The 17,295-nt window shown below is 38.8% G+C and overlaps 1 protein-coding gene across 1 annotated transcript in view; it reads left to right on the top strand.

Annotated features, from left to right (window-relative positions):
• The window catches only part of rnf145a (ring finger protein 145a), a 31,889-nt gene continuing 14,594 nt past the window's right edge, over positions 1-17,295 (top strand). The window contains exons 1-3 of the mRNA XM_036568975.1: positions 1-258; positions 1,776-2,021; positions 13,275-13,383. Coding sequence (XP_036424868.1) covers positions 1,838-2,021; positions 13,275-13,383 — 293 coding nt within the window. The 5' untranslated portion in view covers positions 1-258; positions 1,776-1,837. The remainder of the gene's footprint in view (positions 259-1,775; positions 2,022-13,274; positions 13,384-17,295) is intronic.

The following is a 17,295-nucleotide window of genomic DNA, read 5'->3' as shown; positions in this document are numbered from 1 at the left end:
CTATCTCGCTGTATCTCTCTCTCTCTCTCTCTGCCGCTGCTCTCGCAGTAATCCCCTCTCAGCAGCGCACATGCTCAGTACGGATCGCGCTCTTGCTCTCTCCCTGTAATGGCTGCGGGATGAAGGAGGGATGAAGTGATCCGGGATGCCTCTTGCCTGTGCCCGCCACACGCTGCAATCCTCCGCCAGCATGGCTCATGATCGGCCCGAGAAACGTCGCGAAGCCTAGTCCAGACGAGCCGTGATACTTTTGCTTCTGTAAGTGGCTTCTGTTCTGCAAACCGCGGCTGGTTCAGCGGGGACCTAGCAGCGTTTCCATGTATAGGTTCATTAACCGACTGGCGAGCCGGGCAGGGTTACTATAGTTCAAACGAGCATCACAGCCTGTGGAAACGCTGTGTGAGAGCGTTATTAGACTGACACAGTAGACTCGGAAAAAGCTAAATGAGCTAGCGATGCTAACAAAATAGCAAGTGAATCACAGATTCTCAGATCTTTAGGCTCAGTATGTATGTATATGTACGGGTGTACTTGGCAGTGGCAGTTAATGTGCTCCCACGACAGTGTGAACGTCGCCAAGCCTTTGTTAGCTTTTTAATCGGTAGCTAACAGTCATACATATTATTTTTTCCAGAGTTGTCGACATACACAGAACTGCTTGCTTGAAACATCGCAACAGGCTCGTTCTTGTCGTGCTGCCCATGTGACTGCACACACAGTGAATTTCCAATGAGTTCGGGGTTACTGTAGTTCACTCTGCGGCTGAAGCTCAGTCGCAGGGAAGTATCAACAGCAGATGACACGCTGGTTAGCCGCTGGCAGTCGCCTCAGGTGTTAAAGGGCCCATGTCGTATATGACTAATTTTCTTCGTTTTTTGATGTAGTATGGGAACGTTGCTTCAAAATTTACTGTTCGTTCCCCAGTCCATATAGTTCATACATGAAAATGGAGATACAAAAACAGCTAGTTGTTATTTCATTATTTTTGTGGTCACATTTACATATATCCACTTCTGTTTAGTCCTGCCTATTCAGGTTGAAGTTATAAGAGGTGTTAACGTGTGAACTGGTTTCTGAACGAGGCACATAACAGGGCATCCAATCAGAACAGAGATCATTTATATATATATCAGTATTGAAGGCACAGTAATGAAAACAGCCTGTTTAATTATAATGGTTAAATCAATTTTTGGTACTCTGAACTTGTTATGGCATTATGTATCCTTTTCCAGTCACTTTTAGCCACTAAAAGCATTTCTGAAAACTGCTCCTCGTGGCTTTGTTAACTTATTCAAACCTGCTTGTTTTCTTCGCTGTGCCTTGTGTGATAAAGCCAAGCCATCACACACATCCTTGTTGTTATGCAATGGTGTATGACTGTCTTGTGCTGTGTGCATTGGGCTGGTAAACTAGTTTCTGTGGCTTTCATTAATAAATCCACAGTCTGCCTTTTGTTTTTTCCACAACCAATGTAGATCCTGTAGATCTTCTTCCCTGTTAATTAATTATTATCTCTAGTACTTTGACTCTCTGTGAACAGACTTGTGTTCCATGTCCTGAGGATGGACAAATGTGGAAAGGCCAGGGGAGAAGATGGTCAGTAGTACATTTATGATTTAAAAAAATGGTAAACCTGTGGCCTGGTCTTGCCTCAAAAAGCAACAAATGTGTCATCACCTCCAGGTCTTACTTTCCTCAAGGCTGTGTTGAGATGAAACCTATGCACAGTCTCTCTCACCTCATGCTGTGTCCTCTCTCCCCTCTTTGTTGGTTAGTTCAGCGCTGGTGTGAGGCAGAGGCAGAGTGCTGTGTGAGTCTGTGGCAGAAGAGTGGCGTGATGGCGGTGAAGGAACGGATGGAGGCCATACTGAACGTGGGCCTGCGTGTGCCCAGCATCATGCTGCTGGAGGTGCTGTACCGCTGGGACGTCAGCTCCTTCTTCCAGAAGATCCAGAGGAGCAGCCTCAACAACAACCCCCTCTTCCAGTACAAGTACCTGGCCCTCTACCTGCACTATGTGGGTGAGTTTCATTCCCTGCTCTTGTAATCCTTCAGAAGGGGTATGGCTGACAGTGAGATCTTTTTGGATGCTTTTTGTAGCCAAACGTATTGTCTTATCGTCTAGTGCGTGGGTCCTCAAGACAAAATAACAGGAAATTCTGTTAAAGTTGGACATTAAGTGTGTGATGCTCTTCGTTTTTGAAATCTGTTAGGATTTTAAAAGTCGTGTAGTGAATGCCCAGCGTAAACTGAAGCTGCTGTTGTGTTGGCTTTTGGGTTTGGCCAGAAACCATCGTTTAAAAAGCTGCATATTTGGTTGTCGCAAGGAAATATTAAAGAATAAACAGACATGTGGCTACAAGTTTTCATGTTCTATTCAGTTCAGTTTGTACACACAGTTCTCTTCTATACTGGCTTTTATTTCCATGGAAAAAAGTCACTGCAAGCTACCATTGCTTTTCCATGGTAGAGCATTTAAATGTTGGTTCTGAACATGTTTTTGTCATGTTAAAGCGACATACACATTAGTTAGTTGGTACTAGTTAAGGCATGACGTAAGGATTTGTGGTGCACCTAATTTCAGCAAAAGGATACTGTAAAACTAACGAGTGTTAACTAAGGACTTTGTACAGACTTAACACACAAATGTAAGAACAAACCTGTGCAAGACCAGTCCAACCCAGTCCAGATGTATAGGCTGAGCTGGTAAATTTGAGCACAAAACACTGTGTGAAATTCACCCAAAACTAACTTTAAGCATGATAATAAGAAGTTCCAAACATGTTCTAAGGAAGAAAAATTAAGAGAACAATGTGTGACGATTGATAACTGGCATTGATAAGTTGGCACCTAGCAGTCTGTAAACTATTGTATGACTAAAACTATTGGAATTCACATAAAGTTATTGGAGCCGGTCTATTAAATTATAACAGCTGATATTATCAGTTATTGTGAAATTTTAGGCTCTTTAAAATCATCATCAGTCACAATTTTTATATCGCTTACTACAGTCACTCGTCAGTTTAGTCACAGCACTGCATAGAAGAGTTGCATTTTTTATATTTGTAACACACCTGATTGAATTCCCCAGGCGCCTGCTGACGAGTGTCGTGTTATTTTTGACTGCTTGACATCGGCAGGTGATGTGATTCCCTCCTTAAGAGCCTTTTATGTTCATTCAAGTCATGCTGCTTGTGCCCTGCCATCATTCTTTCTCTGTAATCGATGTCCCTGCGGAAGTAAGGATTGTAGAATACAGCACTTTTCATTTAAAATTCTGTTCAGGAATGCAGTCCGTGTGTATTAGGATCTGTAGCAGCAGCAGAAGCGCTCAGCAGGAGAAGCTTCAAAGATATTACGGAGTACTGAATGATCAAGGTCAATGGGCTGACAGTCTGTCTATCATGTTACCTGTGTGACTGATCTCTCTGAGGGCATGTGGTTAACAGAGGTACAGCCTGAGACAGTGACAGAAGATTGAGCAGGAAATGAGGCAAAATTAAATAGGCTGGCAGGATGCCAAACTTTAAAATAAATAAATAAATAAAAAAAGGTTAAAAATCCTTCAGATCAGGTCAAAGCGTCATTTAATGTATGGGTTTTGGTGCAGTTTCGCTCTCTCTCTATTTCTGTATGACTGTCTCTCACTCACTGGCCGTTTTTGGGGATTTGTTTACGCTGGGTTTCTGCTGACTGTGGGCCAGCGTGGTGTGGCTGGCTCAGGAGGTGGGTCTCCCAGACTGTCCTGAGCTTTTAAAAGAGCTCACTGGAGCGTGGCATCCAATGCCATTCAGCTGCTGTCCATGCACACAGCCATGGTTCATGGCTTATTCACAGGGATTGTGTATGCGTGTGTGCGTGTGTGTGTGCGTGTGTGTGTGCGTGTGTGTGTGCGTGCGTGTGTGTGTGCGTGTGTGTGTGTGTGCATGTGGGTGCATGTATTACAGTCACTGTGTGCTGCTGAAAAGAATGTGTTTGGGTGAACATTGTGAATGACTTTCTCAGTGGTTCATGATCTGTCTGTTTGTTGTTGTTTCTCTCTCTCCATTCAGACTGTTGGAGAACATGGTGGAAAGTGCCCCAGTTTCAGGCTTATTCAATCCTCTATTTCTCTGTTTAATCCATGGTTAATTCACTGAACAAATGGCAGACTCCAGGAAAGCAGCGTTTTTACAGGAAATGTTCCCACAGTTGTCAAGGCAGTAGTGAAACGTTAGTGGTAGCCTGTGCATGCTTTGTGTGTACACATAGGTGTGTGTACTTGTGCAGTTCTGCTCTCTGCTCATATGGCATCGGCTATGATGAGCTATCTGGGGTCACTGGCATATGTCTTTATATGCAAGAACTAGCCTCCGGTGGTCTGTTCACAACATGAACTGTTTTGAACGGCAGGTCGAGTACAAATTTGCCCCCTTCAGAAAGAAGACTTATACATTCTGTTATTCTTGCAGCTTCTAGTGAGGGGTAAGCAAACTCTTCTTAATGATGTTGCTTAATTGGGTATTTGAATAAGGCATGTGTAATTTCAAATAAAAACATCAAATACGTCATTTTTAACGTTTTTGACTGAGCAGGTGACATACAGCCACAAACAAAGTTGGGACACACACAGCTGATATGTTTCACATAAAAGGGACCGTTTTATGGAAAAGTGAATTTTTTTTTTAAGTAGTAGATAGGTAGTTTGTAAACATCTCATAACATATCATTTACTCCCGTTCCATGCAGTCCATATATGGAAACTAGGCTGCAAAAACAGTCTGTTTTGAATTAATAATTTTGTGGTGTCAACAAAACAATAGTTAGCTCTACCAATTAAAACGGTTGAAATGCCCATCCATTCTCCTATCTAGTCTGAGCTTTTGTCTGTCTCACTGGTCTTCCTGTTAATTTTAAGAAAAATGGCCCAGCACGTTCCCAAGACCTTTAGCTTACAATAATACGACAATAAAAACGGTACTTTCTCCTCTGCTGAACACAGACCATAGAGCCAAAATAGGACACTCAAATGCCGCTGGAACTAATAGAGATGGCTTTCTTGGACAACAGCAAGAGCCAAAGCTCCACTGCAGCAGTGCTCACTTCACTGCTAAAGCTGTTAATATCAATGTTCCCTTGGCTTTGGCCCATTATGTGGACAGATCAGAGGTGCTGCTTTATGGAAGGCCTCTCTGCCGGTTGCTTCCCCTCTAATGATACATTAAGAATAGGGGGGATAAATTGCAGATGCTGCGATGCTGGAGGTGGAATGGAATCACAGGAAGGGTAGCAGAGAGAAGGACAGATATAGAGACGTGAAGAACATCTCTAGTCAGCGAATCCACAGGCACACTGTTTTTACTGCTTGTGGTTAATGTAAACGGCCTCTCTTTATTCTGGCTCGTTGCAGGCACTGCGCCATACTCTGGTGGTTTGATCAAAGAGGAAGCAAATTTGCTCATATTTCAGGATTACTATATATTTCCTAGAAATATCTGGCCCATACTTACTGTCTTTCTCACATTTTTTTTTTTCTCTTTCTCCCTAGACGTTCCTGTTTCCGTTGCTTGTATGCAGTGTAGAGTATAATATGATCCAGAACAGTTTGCTGACATAGAATCAATTTCTTTTACTGTCTATTTCTGGCAGCCTATTTTGTTGTGCTAGCAGGTTTTGCTGCCTTCCAGGTCACTCCGTGTTGTCCTTTTCTCCAAATCTACCACAGTTTGAATATGATACAGCAGTGCATCATGTTTTTTTGTCTGTGTCTCTCAGTTTTCCATCTCATGTTGCCTGCTCAGTAACCACCTAACATGTTTACCAGCCCAGATGTATGTCTGTGTCTTTGTGCGCATGTGTGTGAGACGAGCTTGTGAATGGCAGGAGACAGGGCTGCAGGAGAGGGTGACAGGTTCAGCAGCAGCAGACAGATAAAGCTCTCTGAGGTTATGTAACGTGACAGATCAAGCAGGCATTGCAGTGGAGTAATGAAAGCTTAATCTGTGTAGAGAAAAGCCTTAATCTCTTGCCTGCAGTTTACAGCGCATACACACACACACACAAACACCTTACATGTACACTCACGTGTGCACTCTCATGTGCAGTCATATGTACACTCACACATGCTCACATGCACATAAATGCAACCAACTTGTGCGCCCCATCCACCCAGAGATACCTGTACTCATTGTTTTTCCATGCACATTCAAAATCATGAACTGACCCAAATGTGAACGAATGGAACTTACAGTTCTAGTTTATCTTCCACCTGCTGGTGTGACAGCTGGAATGGTCATAATAATTGTATTAATGATTTTATTTAATTTTGGTGATTTTACACATATAACGAACGGCCACTTCTTTAAGTACACCTACACCTGCACTTTATAGATCTACAGTTACAGAATGTAGTCAGTCTTTTTCTCTGCACAATTTCTTAGCCTCCTTTTACCGTGTTCATCAATGGTCAGAACCCCCACAGGACCACGCTAGAGCAGATATTATTTGGGTGGATCATTCTCAGCACTGCAGTGACACTGGTGATGTGTTAGTCTAAAGCATCTAATTTGGCTAATTATCTTGCATATTCAGTTATGCTTAACTCGTTCATCCAACATGTGTGTTCATGTCTTTTATGTGGAAGATGATGGTAAAAAAGCCATAGTGTATTAGATTTGAGTTTAAAAATTCTTAGATCTTGTTACATTTTGTCAGTTATGAGAAGAACAATAATATTTCTAAGTATAGATTAAGTTTCCTGAATAGGAATATAGATTATCTGTGCTCCATTAGTTTGTCTTGTGCTCTTGGGTTCAAAACACATAAATGGGTTTAATGCTGGGATGGGGAAGAGGAGTAGGCTAGTATAATGCAGGATGTGGAGCAACATTTTTCTGAGAGTAGTTTTGTTTGCATGGAGCAACAATCATCTTTCACAGTTTATTTTTCTTGTTTTTTTTCTTGCATGAAGTTTGCTTGAACATAAGAATGTTTGGGAGAAATAACATTTAATAAAAAAAAACAGAAATAAAATGTAGATTTATTGTACATGTTTAATGTTTGCTATTGCCTTTACTATATTTGTGCAATATTATTTGGTTACCTTCTGTACTTTATGATGGATGGTTTGTTTCTTATCTTAGTCATGATGAAAATAGTATTGACGTCACAATTTGTGCTGCAGCAAAAATTTCAATGTACTCGATTTCATCATCCATCTTCTAATGATGTTAGTAAGGTGATTTCTGGTGGGTTTTTCCCAATAAAACTGAGACCACTTGAAAGCAGGTTTATATATCTTATTATTGGTCTTACTAGTTAGCTGACATTAATTGTTACAATGCACATTTCTGCACTCACGCAAATCTCTACAATTCTCCGATATCAAATGTAGAATAAAACAAAGTGCATGGTTTTTCTTTTTTGAGTGTGAAAATAATGAGCAAAAAGTCTCACTCTGGGGACGCATTAGTTTTACGCAGTAGCATTAGTTTCCTAAAAAGTTTGTCACCATAACCTGTTACAAAGTAATAATTCTAAAAATAGTTGTATGCTGCAGTTTTCAGCGACTCACTCAGTAAAGAGCTGAACTTACTCTGGCTGGATATGGTAAATCTGTTCGCAGACTACAATGGATTTTTGTTTAGTGATGAGCCAGTTGTGTACTGGATACCAGATGAAAGTTACAAACAAAGAACATCTTTTTGTGCAAACTGTGTTTTTAAATCTGCAATTATATACACTTATATACTGCGAGCCAGTCCCATGAAAACATTCACAGCTCCAACTGTTGTTTGCTACTTTCAAAGCAATTTAACTACCACCCTTGATAAAGCTTGCTGTTTTTTTCTTGGTGTTTTAGTGAGGATGTCTTATGATGTCAGTTCTATCTGGTGATATAATAAAATGTAACCGGTTTTCTGCCGTGATGGTGGCAAAACTCTTTTTGGTGGCTATTTTTGATACAGAAAAAAACTACTTAGACCCAGAGCTCCATATATGGGCATAACACCGACTACAGAGGTGTAGACATACCTACACATGCACGCATCAGCTTGAGAGTCTCAGGTGAAGCACAGTCACATACAACATATTATTGTTCAGTAAGCGGACAATTAAATTTTGATAAACACCGGAAGGAGAACACGGAACTTATTGAGAGTATATCACCTTACTGTTTAGCCTGCAGGATTACACCTGAAGTCTTTTGCATTTTTGGTTGTTCGGATATCGTATTCTTGCCATGAAAAAGCCTCACCTGGATGCCCCAGGAGTGTCAGTTAATAATCTGTTATCAAATCCCTCTAGAAATGTGATGGTTTGTAATGAGTTTCATGTCTGCCAATCCCTGCATGAACTAACCTGCTTCTGGAGGGTGTTATTCTGCCTACACTCATATTGAACACCATGTTCTAATATCTAACAACCTGTGTATAGTAGAGATGTGCACGAGTACTCAAGTACTTGGTTCACTGTTGGGGGTGCCATTCGAGAGAAAATATATAGTCAACCAACAATTAACTGACAATTAACAGCTAACTAACAATTCAGTGGAAGTTTGCTTTTATGTTTTAACAGAGTTGTAAATTGTCATTTTATAAGGAATTTATGGATAAATATGTATAGCTAACATATTCCTCATCTTGCTGTTAAATTCTTCTGCCACTGATTTTGTTTTTTTATTTTTTAAACTTAGCTATCACCTAAAAGACTAAGTCTCCAGCCATGCAATAATTTCAGCCTTAGTTCCTGGTCTTTTTTCTTTGGGCCATTTTTCCTCACCTTGATTAACTGGATATACATATTCCGTATTATAGTCCATATTACAGTTCTTCCAACTTGTAACATATTGATATTATTCTGCATCACTAGTCATTGGCTTATCTCACAAATCATTTCTCAGTTTGATCCAAGTACTTATATTAGTCTTATTTGTAAAGGTATACTACTCAGAGAGTTGAGCAGTATGGTGATGTTTTTTGGTTATAATGACGATAAATGTGACGCTACTAGCACATTTTGTCTGTGTCATAATAAAGTGACACGTACTGTGTAACATGACAGTGTCTTGAAATGTCATGATATACTGTTTTTTTCCATATCAACCATCCCTGAATACTTGTATCATATTGCCACTGTCCATTTTTGATAAGAGGACGACGTGTTTTCCCGTTTAGAGTCTTGGCTCCCCTCTGTCTCTCTTCCTCATGCAGTGCTTTTACCCATGGCTTTGTTGGGCAGATAGCCCTATGACACATGAAGCAGGCTTTTATTTGTGGTATAAACGGTTATTCTCAATTATTATAAATAACAAAAGTGAAGTGCTGGCTAATCATCACAGTTTTTTGATACCAATACAAAATCTCGCACCCTGACAACAACAGCCCTTCCTGAATGAAATTTTCTTTTAAATACAATGTAAATACAAAAGTATGTGGATTTTTCTACCGAATTGGCTCAAAGTCAAAACACATTTTGGACTTTAGACTAAAATCCTTTTGCTGTAAGTGACCCTATACCTTAATTATGTTTATTTTATTTAAACAAATGATTGAACATTACATTTTGTCACTAACAAAACAATCATAACATGACGGTGGTGAGAATTTTACCTAACTAATAACTCAAAAACACTAGGGAGTACATGACTAGCACAGTTTTGAACAGTTGTACACACATAAAATCATAATACTTTTCATTAAAACAAAAAAGTTCACTTAGAAAATATGTGTTTGGTAGTGATAGTTAAGGTTAAATACAGATTTTAAGACATTTACTTCAAAACAATGGGATCTAACTGCTCACCATGTGGCCATGAGAGACAGGGATGGAGTCTCAGTTCCTGCTTTAAAATGCAGGGGTGTGGCTAAAATAAGGCTCCACCTTTGGACTAAAATTCTGTGTTTCAGTAGTGATATAAAAACATGAGACTTTTTTTTTTATTATTTTATTTATGTCAAAGTTAGACTCATTATAAATCTAAATCGTTCACCTTTTAAAAAAAAATCAAATCTTTTAAAAAATAACATTCAATTTAACATTATTAAGTAAAATCTGTTGGATAGGGTTTGGGATAGCCACCTCCCAATAGAAAGTACCCAATAAATGATGAGGTAGAATATATTTAGCTTATTAGTATCTCATTGGTAAATAGATCACAATGGTCTGAATGCTCCTTTGTTTTTTCCCCGCTATGGGACTGCAGTTTTAACTAATTTGGTTGTTCATACATAAAAAACATGATTAATAAAAGTGCCATAAAATACCCATCGCTAGTGAAGGATAATGATTAAATGTTCCTGCTGACATCTTGTCTTGCGTGTCCCCATAGGACACTATGATTCTTTTGAATAACCTGAAGCTCATTTGAATGTGTGTATCCATGTCATATGTCTCCAGTCCTCTGGATTTGTTTATTTTCTTACATAGTTTCAGTTTCCACTCCTTGGCCTTCTCCTGACTGCTGCGGTGTTATTTCTTTCTCCTGACATCTGTAGTTTGCCTCTTTTTCCCCTTTTGTGCTGTAGCGTCACTCTGAATGGGCTGGATTGCTTTTCTCCCCTGCTCCACTCTGACAGCCTGCTTTACTGCATTTCTCTTTCAGCGTGCCTTCACCTATTCCTGAGCAGGATGTGCCACTGTTCAGTCCAAATGTGCTCTAGACAGATGCACGGAGAAAGAGAGAGTTACCCTAAGAGACCATTCTCTTGTGCTGTTGTCTATATGGACTGTCTTTTTACACAGAGGCCTAACAGTGGTCTGTTACTGTCTCCCTTCTCTAGAGCGTTATTCAGGCCTGGCATTTTGATCTGAACACAAATATAGCCTGAGAACATTGTTCCTGAATAAAGTCTGACTGGAACCACAGAACCAAATTTTAAATCCAAACCTGCATGTAGACCAAAAAAATCTGTTCAAAGGTGGGGCCAAAAAAACTACACATTTTTAATCAAACGCCTGTAAAGCTACCTTAGCAACAATGATAGCTGTTATCAGATCATAAACAAGAAAATGATGAAAAATAGTTGTTGATTTAATGTCAAGAATGCAAGTTTGCAATATGCCTGAGGTAAACTAGGTGTTGTTTGTGTTTACATGGATCTAATGACCTAATGCAGGACTTCATGCGCTCATACTTCTCCTCCCAGAGTGATGAGAAGTTCTATGCTGAAAACTTCGGCTGGCTGTCTGAGATTGTGTTGGTGGTTCTTGAGGGAGTGATGCTTAGCAAACCCCTCACAGTTATAGTTATTTGTTAAACTGAGATTTTGATCAGTCAGTGTTAAAATGGAATATCAAATATGATCTGTAGTTTTGAAGGTCATTTAATTTGTGTTTTTGGTTTATTCATTCATAAAACTTTCTTCTTAAACCTTAAATTGAGCATCACTTTGGGTGGGACAGAAGTGGCTGGGCTGAGGCCCTCTAGGCGCAAATGTACCACTCGCTGACTGCACTGCTGTTTACTATTAACTCTTTTTAACTGGTCTACATTCTGTATTCTCTTTAATTAGACTCAGGGGAGAGCCAACAACAAATTATCCACAAACAAAAGCAGAATTTACCAGCCTGCTTCAATCTTTGCTCTTCTAATGGCTAAAATGTTGTCGCTCACCATCATGCCACGTAATAATATGACAGAATATATTTTATGGGTGAGTTAAGCAAAATTCAGATTGTGTTTGTATGAACTATTTGTCTTCACATGATTATTTTTGTTAAATTGATATATGTAGTGTTGATGTGGAAACAGATGAGAAATGAACATGGCAAAGATGCAGTTTCATTGGCTGTGCATAGACAAAATAGCTGCATTCCTAAAAAAACAAAAAAAAAATCAAATGTTGTGGACCCACTCCCAAAAATAACCCCCTCCATTACCCACCCACCATTGGCCTGCTGAAATCTCACTCTAACAAAAATGGAAAAGTTAGTAGCCCTGCTCATTCACTCCACCCCATCTTAGTCCTCGCAAAAGCAAACAAAAATGACAGAACACTGTAGACAAATCTTACTTCAAAAACTTACCTGACAAAAGAAATAAAACAAGTGAATGCTGATTTTGTTAGCTATATTAAGCAATGTTTTTTGATTAACCATCCTTATAGATTGTATTGAAATAACTCTTGGCTAACATTTGTAGCAAGCTAGATGGTTAACTCAAGTAGACACAGTTGGCTGCAATAAGCTGTAGAAGCTGAAGCATTAGAATTTAAACTCTTTAATTTAATTTCTTAGGTAGATAGATAAATCAATATTTTGATGTTCACCTTCATGGATTGTAAATAATGATTGATAATTAAAGCTAATGATCTTGCAAGCTAACTCTGGTTGGCTAAGCTGTAGCTGACAAGACTAAATGTCAGAAATCCCACTCAGAGGTTTCTGAGATGGGGTTTTGTGGGAACAGTTTCAAGTAACGTCAAACATTATCTACAAAATGTGTCTTAAATGTAAAAAACTCTTAGCACATGCTTTCCGTAGCAGTCAGACTCTATATGTGTGTGAGATCCTCTTTTTGCCTAAACTAGTTATGTGCCTGCCTTCAGTGGTAGACATTAAGTGTGAGATGCTCTCTATTAGGATTTTATGTTAGGAGTCATGTAGTGCAGCAGTTCTTAAAGATAATTAGTTTAAGGCCTCTTTTTGGATAGTAAATGCCACCCTGCCCCCTGCTCATTCCTAGTTGCTGCCCAGATAGGTTGGCACATATATTCAGTTTTAATAATGTTTAATAACATCACCAAACAAGTACTGTTTTAGCTGTGGCTGAAGCAGATTGACAGTTGAAAATTACTAAGCAGAAATATGACTTCTGAAATTTTTCTTGAGCCCACTTAACTCCCATAACTCCCCCAGTTTGAGAACTGCTGGTATAGTGTACATCCAGCTTAAAGCAGGGGTGAATGCAGTGAGAATGCTGTAAGAATCCTGAGTGTGAAATTTAATAATCTGTTTCCATCACATTGGAACTGATGTTTCAAGCCTGAACTCTCATCCCAAGCGGCCTATCTGGAAGTTTGTAAAAGGCTGCGTTATATACCATACAGGCCATTATTAGACAAATCCTACAGCCCTCAAAACTCTCTTGGTAACTCTCTTGGAAAGTTGCATGTGTCTGGAAGTCTGGAGAAGGCTGGATATTTAGATTGGGTGTATCTCTCTCTCTCTCTCTCTCTCTCTCTCTCTCTCTCTCTCTCTCTCTCTCTCTCTGTCTCTGTCTCTCTCTCTCTCTCTCTCTCTCTCTCTCTCTCTCTCTCTCTCTGTCTCTCTCTCTCTGTCTCTCTCTCTCTCAGGTTACATCCTGAGTCTGGTTCTGTTGACCTTGCCTCGGCAGCGGCTGGTGCAGCTCTACCTGTATGTCCTCACCGCTTTGCTGCTCTTCGCTGGCCATCAGATCTCAAGGTGAGCCTCCAGAAGTATACAATTACTCATCATAATGACAATCATAAACCTTTTATCCTAAGGGATGTGACCACAGAAACTGGGTTTGCAATTCAAATCTTGCTCACACACATCATGTAAATGAAAGAGAACTGACACTGACCCAGCCTTGGTTTGCACCTTATGAAGTTTTATAGGACTGAATGAAGTATGGCAGCAATTACTACAGAAATGCATAAGACAATGGGAAATTATTGCAGTGGATCTCGGTTCTGGGCTTAGATTCAATGGGCATCACACATTTTTATGCTTTCTCTGCTCAAACACACCTGATTTGACTCATCAGATAATTAATAAGCCCTTTACAAGCAAATACGAAAATGCACAGTGCATGGTGTCCACAGAGCTAGATTTAAAACTAGAGTTATTTTATAAAAAAGTTTGATTTATGGAGAATGTCTAAGGCTCAGGAAATGAGACAGAGCGAGGAGTAGCTCCTTTGTGAAAAGGTTTTTCACTCTCTCAGGTGCTGTCGAGTGTGTGATTATGGAGTGGTGTTTCACTCATGACAGGTGGCTGTTTAGTGTCAGATTAAGAGTGAGCTTTTAGCGCCCGTCTCCCTGTAATGTGTGTTTGTAGCTAGAGGCAGCGGACGCTCAAATTAAGATCACCCAAGTGTGGCAAAGCCATTAAAGTCGCCTCGTAACTTACTCCTCTGCTTCCGTCTACTGTAGTCCCTGCCTCTCCAAGCACAACTGAGCCTGGCTTATTGTGTGTGTGTATCTTCATGTGTGCAATAGTTTTTAGAAGTCCTATATCATGGAAAACTCAAATTTTCTTGCTTTTTTAAGAGTTCAGTGTAGAGCGTAAACATTGTAAAAGTTTTGAAACATACCATCGCTCCCTAGTCCATAGACTATATATATGGAAGCTAAACTGTAAACACAGCTTATTGTTTTTGTGATGTCACGAAAACCAACACATTTTCAAATATCCGCCTTTTCAGACAAAAGCAGTTTAGCCCCATTCCTGCTAAACTTATAAAGGGTGTTTTCACCTGAACTGCCATTTAATGAGGCACAATACAGGGCAGCCAATCAGAACAGGTAATTTACATATACCGGTCTTAAAGGATCAGTATCGAAAACAGCCTGTCTAATTAAGGAGAGATAAGGAGAAGCTGAAAAAATGATCATGTGAAAATGAATGAACCCCACTATGTTTAGGTAGACCCTGGGGGGGGGTAAATGTAAGCAAAAGGTAGGATATTCACCCTTTTAACGCTTAATATTGAATCTCTAATGCAGGTTTCGGGATAATCAATATATATCTTTCATATTTTTTGAGTACTCACATTAGTCACTGTTTGAAGTGGAGCGCTAATTCTGACCATATCATCTAGAGTTGCACCGATACCGTATCGATATTTGCACTGATACTGGCACTTAAACACAGTATCATATCAGCGATGGGGAAAACAGTGATGCCAGCTTTTTGTGGAACGAATAATAGTTGGTGATATTTCAGTTGGAATTCTTTTTAAGCTTTTGGCTTCACCCATATGTCACAAATACACCAGAAAATGCAACATGCAAACAGTGTAAAATAACATTTAAAAATAACAAATACATTAGCAACTTGCCTCAATGGCTGTTAGTCCAGGTTGTTATTAAAGGAGCAAACATTAGAGAGACACATGGAAGGAACCGCCAGACTCTTGAGGAAATGATGGCCTTTAGTCTTGGTTCTGCCTTTAGCATATCAGCCTGCTAGCAGGGTCTGTGTGTCCACTAGCCTCTCCTGCGCTGCGTCTCCATTGGACAGATGAATCATGCAGCAGCAGGGTCTTGTGGCCTTTTGTTTCAACAAAGCTGAGAAATCTGCAGCTCAACCGCTGCTGCTGACAGCATGGATGACTAATATTTAATGAACTCCAGCAGAGTCTGGTGCTCCGAGATGTAAGCATAAGGGAATGGGATGTACGTATGAGAAAAATGACTTGAAAATTTTGGATGTGAAACAACATCTAGCACTGTTTTACATGTGCAGACCACAGATTCATCTCTAAATTGCTCAGTTTTTTGCATTTCCTTCAGTTTAAATATGATTCTTATTACTAATTATATAATAGTAAATACTAATTACTCAGTAAATAAACAAATGTAGGTCAGTCTTAAGTATCTGTTTAAATGGTTGGTTAAATGGTTTAATGACAGAACACAGCTTTGTTCAAAATAAATATTTAAAAAATGGAACTATATAAATATCAGAACTTATCAGCTAATTAGGTTAAATGGGGTTAGTATCGATATCAGTACTTTTCTAATGGCAATTCAGAATACAAAGTAAGAATAGATCTCTTGGTCAAATTGTATTTGTCCATTATTGAGAGTGTTCTTACCTTGGCTGTTACAGTTAAGGTATGTGAATGGGAGTACAGATGTTCAAATTTGTGATAAATTGCGAGGTATTGTATGTGAAGCTTCAAAGATCATTGGAATATGTCTTTCTACAGATTTTGTTTATATTCAGCACATCCCTTAAGTGAGCAAAGAGGATCATGTCTTTATCATAAGGTCTACTTCTTAACAGTTAATGAACTCTTACCAAGCAAGGGATAATTCTTTAGTAAATAAAAACATATCATTTGTTTGCAAGCTTAGAAATGTTATAATGGATCTTAATAAGGTCTTATGTAAATTTGTTAATAACTGTTGACTGATAACTGATAATAAATAATAATCTTTCAGTTGCAATCTTACTTAGTCAAGAAATATGAACAAATAATTATCTGAATTCAAAATTACCAAACATCATAGTAAATGGTCACATTTTTGTAAAATACTTGAATTGTAATTTTGCAGTAAATTACAATGCAATTTTACAACGACAGTGTTTTCTTATTTTATTGTATTTTTCCATAAAGTCTGGAAGCAAATATCACCTAAATATAACACTTTATGACTTGAGAATGTCTTTAGTAAGCACTTACTAAGGATGAGGAAGTGGTTATTGAGAATAAATAAGTTCCACTTTAGATATAGTGTTCCAAATTCGTTAAGATCTTTTAAATGTATTTTGTCATTTGCAGACTATTGTTAAGTAATTTTTAAACATTCATAAGCTCCTCCTTTAACCATCACACAGATCATATGGATTTAAGCCATTTCTACTTAACAAATGACATGAACTTTGTTCTGTTTGACTAAAATGTTCAGAAGCTGCCTTTTTCAGCTCATTTGGCTTGCTTTTAAGTACTGTGTTAAACGTTTCATGAATGTTATCACATTTTCAAACATAGTGCCCTACTGTACAATTTGTTGTCAGTTGTTTATGAATTGTGACATGAACATATTCATAAAACAACATGTATGTGTTCACTTGCAACTGAAAAGACTGCAATAATTAACATCTTACTCACTAGTAAACAAGCAGTTAATAATTAATTCACAGAAGACCTTATTAACACACCTTATAAATACATTTTATTATAAGAATTTGATTTTTGAGCAGACTGATGGTTTAGTCAGCATGAAATTATATGGCATTATTTTCTATACTGTGTAAGCTTGTGTGATATAGATTTTTTTTTTCCCTGCTCACAATTTAACATTTTTTAAAATGTCGATTGATAATGTATTCATCTAGAACAGACTAGAACAGAACTGTCACATTATAGATAAAACCTACAACCATAGTGTGGTGCTATTAAGTATAATTAGGTTAAACAGTGACATTATAAAGGAGGAGGCCAGTCACTGGTTGAAATATGAATGGGAATGCCCATAACGCTCAACATGGCGTCTGTTTGTGGAGGAAGTTTCAAGAAAAAAAGGCAGCCAGCTTGCTGGTTACGCCAAAAATGGAGAAAGTCCCCCTCATCGTGAAGATTAGCGCAAGCACAGTAGCCAAAACAACCCAAAAAAACTTTTC

Source organism: Colossoma macropomum, unplaced genomic scaffold, assembly GCF_904425465.1.
Source record: "Colossoma macropomum unplaced genomic scaffold, Colossoma_macropomum, whole genome shotgun sequence".
NCBI lineage: Eukaryota > Metazoa > Chordata > Actinopteri > Characiformes > Serrasalmidae > Colossoma > Colossoma macropomum.
This window is presented reverse-complemented; position numbering and strand designations above follow the sequence as displayed.